This window comes from Dreissena polymorpha, chromosome 6 (genome assembly GCF_020536995.1).
Source record: "Dreissena polymorpha isolate Duluth1 chromosome 6, UMN_Dpol_1.0, whole genome shotgun sequence".
Lineage (NCBI taxonomy): Eukaryota > Metazoa > Mollusca > Bivalvia > Myida > Dreissenidae > Dreissena > Dreissena polymorpha.
Genome location: NC_068360.1, coordinates 111,387,854 through 111,395,611, shown reverse-complemented (window position 1 = coordinate 111,395,611; position 7,758 = coordinate 111,387,854). Strand labels below are relative to the sequence as shown.

General features: G+C 34.9%; 1 protein-coding gene across 1 annotated transcript; it reads left to right on the top strand.

Moving 5' to 3' along the window:
- Positions 1 to 471: 471 nt before the first annotated feature.
- LOC127834698 (uncharacterized) lies at positions 472 to 5,712 on the top strand. The gene is made up of 3 exons (XM_052360719.1): positions 472 to 850; positions 1,421 to 2,545; positions 3,790 to 5,712. Exons 2-3 carry the CDS (start codon positions 1,750 to 1,752, stop codon positions 4,320 to 4,322), a joined length of 1,329 nt encoding a protein of 442 aa, XP_052216679.1. The 5' UTR covers positions 472 to 850; positions 1,421 to 1,749; the 3' UTR covers positions 4,323 to 5,712.
- The last annotated feature ends 2,046 nt before the right edge of the window (positions 5,713 to 7,758 follow it).

The window sequence follows — 7,758 nt, the reverse complement described above, 5'->3', positions numbered from 1 at the left end:
TTAAAACATTAAACACATTCGATTATAATAGTTTTTTTGCCTTAAACTTTCGACAATTTCATTTACTTTTTGTAGATTTTCAAACATATTCATTTTATTTCAACGTAATTATTTTTAATTGTTATGGGTTTATTAGCGCATTGTATCCGGCAAATAACATTTTATCAAAAAGAAACGTTTATTATGTCACAACTTACCTCAAATAAACGTAATCTTAGAAATAAATGAGAGTCTTTATTTCTGTCGGCATTTTTTATGTCAGTTTGATCCTACTCAGTTTGGATTATCGACGTACAGGGGATGGTGACGTCCGGGTATAAATTTCGTGCAAGAACAGCAGTCGTACGTCCTTGTTTCAAGTGGTGTTATTAAAAGCTAGCGGAAGCACTGCACTTATCATATTTTTATCAGCCGGTAAGTGTCACGGTGGCACTTAAACTCATGTTTACTTATGCAGAGTTAATGCAGCAACTGAAACCTAGTTTCTTGGGATTATGCGTCGAACCGCTTGCCAAAAAGGTCGACAAATCAACCATTCTATACATAAATGGTGACGTCACTATGTTATTGTCAGAAAGACCGGTGTGTACACAATGGCAAATCAACTATCGTTGTAAACATCACGAGAGATGTAGCATGCTATGCGTCATTGCGGATGTGCGACGCCCTCGGCTATCCAACATTATGGATTGTTTAAGTTAATTGAAAACGGCTTATAATGTATATCGGAGCAGAATGATTCAGTGACTTTTAATAAAATCGTGTGATATTTAGTTTTATATCGAACAACGTAACGTTTACATCTGACGATGACCACATTTACTATACATTCAACAAATTGAAAACAAAGGTAAGTTTTGCTCCTTCATAGGATACAATAAGGACTTACATTCTATATCCAGCTTTCCTATGAAGATTTATTTTTTTGAATTGCTTTAAAAACAATATTAATAATGTGTTAATTAATTGCATACTGTATTGTTACGATGCTACACTACAATACGCATATGGTGTATTTCCTATGCTGTTCATAATGTTAAATAATTGTTTGGCTTACTTTGACAAGTATCCCAATGGAGTTCTAGCATAGGCTCTTAAGCACATAAGCACATGGAAGTAGAAGAAGTACTAGTAGTAGTAGAAGTAGTGGCAGTGGTGGTGGTGGTGGTGGTGGTGGTGGTGGTGGTGGTAGTAGAGTAGTAGTAGTAGTGTTTGTAGTAGAAGTAGTAGTAGTAGTTAGTAGTAGTAGTAGTAGTAGTAGTAGTATTAGTAGTAGTAGTAGTAGTAGTAGTAGTAGTAGTAGGAGAAGTAGTAGTAGAAGAAGTAGTAGAAGAAGTAGTAGTAGTACAAGAAGTAGTAGTAGTAGTAGGTAGTAGTTGTTGTTGTTGTTGTCTTAAATAAAATCGTCCTACAATTACAGAGGCAGTCGTGCGGGATGCGACAGCAAGAGGGAAACATGACATAGAATCGGTCGTAATGGATGATAAAGACACTTTAATAATATCAAACACAGAGACAGGTGTGCAAGAACTCTCAGAACAGACAGCAAGAGAGAAAAAGGACATAGAATCGGTCGTTATGGACGGCAAAAACACACTTTAATATCAACCACAGATACAGGTGTGCGAAAAATGTCAAAATAAACAGCAAGCGTGAAACAATGACACTTTAATATCAAACACAATTGAAGGTATGCGGGAACCGACAGAATAGACAGCAAGAGGGAAACATGACATACAATCGGTCGTAATGGACGGCAATGACACTTTAATATCAGTCACAGGTGAAGGTGCGAGGGAACTGACAACACAAACAGCAAGAGGGAAACATGACATACAATCGGTCGTAATGGACGGCAATGATACTTTAACATCAACAACAGGTGAAGGCGTGCGGGAACTGACAACACAGACAGCAAGAGGGAAACATCACATAGAATCGGTCATAATGGACGGCAATGCCACTTTAATATCAAACACAGGAGAAGGTGTGCGGGAACTGACAACACAGACAGAAAGAGGGAAACATGACGTAGAATCGATCGTAATGGACGGCAACGATACTTTAATATCAAACACAGGTGAATGTGAGTGGGAACTGACAGCACATACAGCAAGAGAGAAATTTGACATAGAATCGGTCGTAATGGACGGCAATAACACTTTAATATCAACCACAATTGAATGTGTTCGGAAACTGACGGCACAGACAGCAAGAGTGAAACATGACATAGAATCGGTCGTAATGGACGGCAAGGCTACTTTAATATCACACACAGGTGAAGGTGTGCGGGAACTGACAACACAGACAGCAAGAGGGAAACATCACATAGAATCGGTCGTAATGGACGGTAATGACACTTTAATATCAACCACAGTGGAGGGCGTGCGGGAACTTAGAGCACAGACATTTATAGGTAGATGTGTCATACAATCGGATTTAAAGGCATGTAAAGAGGAAATGTTGGCTCAAGCGGACATTGAAAAAAGGAAAATCAGAGATTTGAAAGCAAATGATGACGAGTTTGAGTATTTGAAAGGAAAAGGTAAGCATATACACATATATATTTGTTTGAAATATTGATTTCATCTTCGTATATATTAATCACTTCTTTCAGTCATATATTATTGGGACGTGTCTCGTATATATTTATATGAACATCATGTGCTTGAACAATAAAAAACAATCAATGCAATACTACTTGTTTCGAACACCAAGCTTTAAATCTATAGTCGATGCTCAGCTTATTCGATGTGTGCTGCTCCTGTTGTCACTTGTGTCATTTGAGCTTCGTGTAATCTATAATATAATTGCTTGTTTTTTTATCAAATGTTAAATAATACCCCAACGCTAAATAGTTCATTCTACTCCTGGGGTGGTATTCCAGAAACATCTTAAGTCATTTCTTTAATAATTTCACTTAAGTTAAAAAGTTCAATGTTTTATATTTATTTATTAAATAAGGAAACACATGTTTTTTTTTGTATTTCTAAAATAACAATGGCATTATGATGTTATTAAATGTATATCTTGATGCAAATCTACTGCAATATGAAATTAAACACTTTAGAAAATTTCCAAATTTAAGGATAAGAATAAAATTTAACTTAATGTGCTTCTGGAATACCACCCCAGGTCATTTTTATTTGTGAGCGTTAACTCACCTTAGATCTACGAAATAAATGGAACAGTTCCAGACAATTCAATGTTCTTCCACTACTCAATGGAACCAGTTGCATTTTATTTAGCTGAGTACGTCAAAAAGATATAATAACACATTTGCAAAAGAACAGTTAAAACTTATTAAACTATCCTGATTGGTTTGTACATGTAGAGGAAATTCTGGGAGGGGGGTAATTGAGGTTCTTTATAACGTTGTTTAAAAATATGGCGTATGAATACTTATTTCACCGACTGTCTCCCATTGACTGGTTTTAGCGACTTATATTAGCTCATTGGTGCTGAAACTGTATGCTGAAATGCTGACAGCCAATCTTGGCCTTTTATAATGGGTTATACATGCCTGCACATACTGTTTTATAGAGATATGCATATATCAACGCTGATCGATTTATCCAACAAAAATATATGCTTCATCTCTGTTATCAATCATTGTCATAAGTTATAACGCGGTTAACCGTAAAGCCATTCTGCAATATATGATTGTGAATTATTACGCGGTAAACCGTAAAGCCATTCTTTCCGCACACATTAAACTAGTAAATTAAAAAAAAAAGATTGTTTATAATGTTTTGAATATTTCAAATGAGTGTGTATTTTTTATTTTAGAAATGTTGCAATATATGATGGTGAATTATTACGACAAGACACTAAGTTACGTTCCAACCTCAGCATTGAATAACTGGGTCCAAGCTAGGGTAGTTGACATTTACATGCCACCAAATTTGAGCCTGATGGTGAAAGACAAAGACAGTGGAATCTTCAAGAAAACGGCTACATCAATTCATCAATACAGCAATATGTTTTTGAACGATGGTAAATACAACCGAAACATTTTCATTCAAGGCGAGGCAGGTTCTGGTAAATCCACATTTCTCGCCAAATTAGTTATGGACTGGATACAAACAACAAATTCAGTCAAATGGATCGAGATGGATTACTCAAACACTGCCGATGCCGATACACGAGTGATATCCGCTAATTTCTTTAAAGATGTAACGACCCTGAAAGAATACACGTTCGTCTTCCATGTCACTTTACGGGATTCAGTTAACGAGTTTATAATTTTACAGATGATTAAAGAACAAATAATTGACCAAATATGGAGCGATAAGAAAGATTATGTACAAACTACTCAATGAGATCATGAAACGTGAATGCTGCTTGATATTACTGGATGGTCTAGATGAGTGGACCGACAATGCAGGCCATATCCTGCCGGCATTGGCTGTATCTCACAGCCAGTGTGATGTGTTAATTACAACTCGACCTTGGAAAGTGTCAGAAACGGAAATCCCAGACCAGAAGATTAGCTCGCTGTTGCAACTGGAAGGAGTAAACGAGCCTTTTGAGATAAGCAGAAGACTGCTGGGTTGTAGGGATGATTGTAAAGATAGTAAGGATTTGGACAAAAAGCAATCTGAATTTAAATCGTACATATTGAAGAACGACTTGAGAAAGTTTCTAATTTCGCCAATGCTATTACAGTTGATATTGCAGTCATGGGTTAAAGGGATTGAAATGAACGGCTCCACGTGTGAAATATACAGCCTCTTCCTGGAAAGTCTTCTTAAGAAGGCAAACAAGAAGAAAAGAAAATTTCAATCGCCACCCTTCAAATGCTTCAAAGACACTGAACACATACAGCCCAATATTGAAATTGTGGATCGTCTTGCTGAGGCGGCATTCCATTTGTTGTTTTCAAATACCAGAGAAAGCTCACTAGTGTTTAGCTCTACAGATTTGGAGCGATTTGAATTAGATGAAGGAGAACGAAAGGAGTTTGCATTAAAATCCGGTATTTTATCGGCAACACGAAAGGCGTCTGCATTGCGATCATCATCTTCATTTTCCTTCATTCATAAGAGCATACAGGAATTCCTCACTGCTTATTATATCGCCTGCAATAACCATCTGATTGATACTTGGTTCATCGTTTCCGGTTATCTCAACCGTTACAAGGATGCATATATGGACATTTCACAGATGTTCATATTCCTTTGTGGACTGGAAATATCAGCTGCGAATAAGCTATCTAGCTTGATGAATGAATGCGATCTTCATTCGCGTAATCATAAGTTTCCAAACATCATACTGTCAGGATACAGAGAAACTGTTGCGAATAAGCATTCTGACGTTAACCTCCAACTCAGTAACTTTAGTTTCCAAATACATGTCAATGAAATAAGAGACCTCTACAACATCTGGATAAAAAACACGTCAAATATTATGTCTTTGGAACTTTTCATACATGAGAGAGGTATTCAGAGTTCCCCTGAAACAGGCGAGTCTGCATCCCATTATGAGTTTGATCTATCATCGTGTAGCAAGCTCAAAAAGTTAACACTATGGAGCAAAAAAATATGTCTAAAAGGTAAATATTCAATAATATATTTGTATAGCATATGTTTTCGTTGTGTACAGTTCGCAAATTAAGTATTATTTACAGTCTGGTAAAATGGTTATGATTAAAATGTATTACCTTATTAAATACTATTTCATACAGTAAAAAGAAGAATAAGATATAAAAACATATCAATTGCATGATTTTGTTACAATTCAATACAGCAATTAATCGCAAAACTTCAGTTTATAATATTAATGTTAACGTGGCATTATCCAACATAATAGCACTGTTTCCCTCAAAAGTGAGTGCTCCTCCACGATATATGTTGATAACAGAGTTAAACGCACTTACTATTATTTATGTATTGTCCTCGGTGGTAATGTGGTAATGAAAAGGTCATAGACCGGACGGACTCGTATGACTTGAAGGAAAGAAAAAACAACAATATTGTTGATTGTAAACGGGCATTTATTATAAAATGCCAGAAAAAGATCAAATTAGAACAGATTCTTTTCAGAAAGGCATAATGGGTGGTAAAAACAAGCCACAAATGGGACCGGAACGGGAACCCGGCCGCCCATGAAGTATACTATTATAACGTGTCATTTAAGATATATAGCCAAACACTGGGTACGGATCACAGTTTGCAATTGAGTATACATTATACAAAATGCAATAAAAGAATACAATAATTAAATTTTAATTAACTGCCCTGAAATTTTGTTCAGTTTTTATAGCTAGTTTTCGTCAGCCTGGTAGCGATTCCAAAAAACATTTATTCGCAAAATAGCACGTTGCACGTTAGTTGCGTTATCAAATGCTTAGAATAAACACTACATTTATCATAGAGAATACATAAGTTTTCATGCGGAACTTGTTTTAATCCTTAAATAGTTTGACACTTCCCTTATAAATCAATACTTACAGAGAATCATGAACATGTCTCTGAACACAGACTCTTGCACCGGAAGTAAAATAAAGGTTCATCTGTCAGTGTATCATGCTAATGAATGGAGCGTAAGTAGCTCGGGCACCTATTATATGGTTTTCGACATTTTTATACATGTTTCCATTTTTTTTACAGTTTTCGTATGTTTGCATGTTCCATGTAATTTATTCGTGATCTTTAACTGATATTTGGTTAACGACGGCAGGCGTGGTATTTTATCTTGTCCGTATAGTCTATAAATGAAGTAACATTAGCCATATGATACGCTTTTGGTGTATTGAAAATGCTCTTCTTATTCAACTGACAAAAACAGAAACAGTGCGGTATCTGAAATACACGCTGATATTTTGTTTAAAAAAACTTAAAAATAAATAAATAATGTTTTCTTAAGCGGTGTTCATCGGTATATAAATAAAATAAGTTTATGAAGAGTCAATGCCGGGTAAAGAATACATCATGTCAAACGATCTTTAAGTAATCGTTCTGTTTGAACTACACTGTTCAATAAAGCGCTGTGTACCAGTCGACTAAGAACGATTTGATGATGATGATGATGATGATGATGATGATGACGATGATGATGATGATGATGATGATGATGATGATGATGATGATGACAATTACAATGATCATGTTGATGCTGCTGCTGCTGATGATGATGGAGATGCTGCTGCTGCTGCTGATGATGATAATGATGATGATGATGATGATGATGATGATGATGATGATGATATAAATGATATGATGAATTTGTTTTTTGAAAATTCAATGCCAAACAAGACAATAATAGTGGTGGTTGGTGACATATTGAAATATGAGTTTTATTATTTAGGTCTCCAGTGAGTTATTTGATGTATCTACTTTCAATATTGACTTACAATAACCTAAACAGGATTCGATTATGTTCATGTTAATATAAACTTTCATTGAATAAGAAAACAGAGTGACACATTTTACTCATGATTGCAGTGGTAAAGTTAAAGCAAATAAAGGAGATTACCGAGGAATTTTGGTAAAACTGTGTTTGGGTTATCTCCCAAAGACCATTCACATTTATTTCATTTTAACTTTCAAACTAATTTATTATTAATAAAAAAAATACAATTTATCATCAACTGATCAAAATCTTTAATATGGTTTAGTTTTTTCATTTAGCAAGAATCATATTGCAATTTCAATATTTTCATTTATAAATGCATGTAGTTATGTAATTATATGTGAATATATATATATATATATATATATATATATATATATATATATATATATATATATATATATA

Bases quoted from the DNA above. Each gene is read 5' to 3' on its own strand.
- LOC127834698 (XM_052360719.1), top strand. From the start codon at position 1,750: ATGGACGGCAATGACACTTTAATATCAGTCACAGGTGAAGGTGCGAGG. The intron at 2,546-3,789 runs GTAAGCATATAC...TTTTTATTTTAG, and splicing joins TGAGTATTTGAAAGGAAAAG to AAATGTTGCAATATATGATG.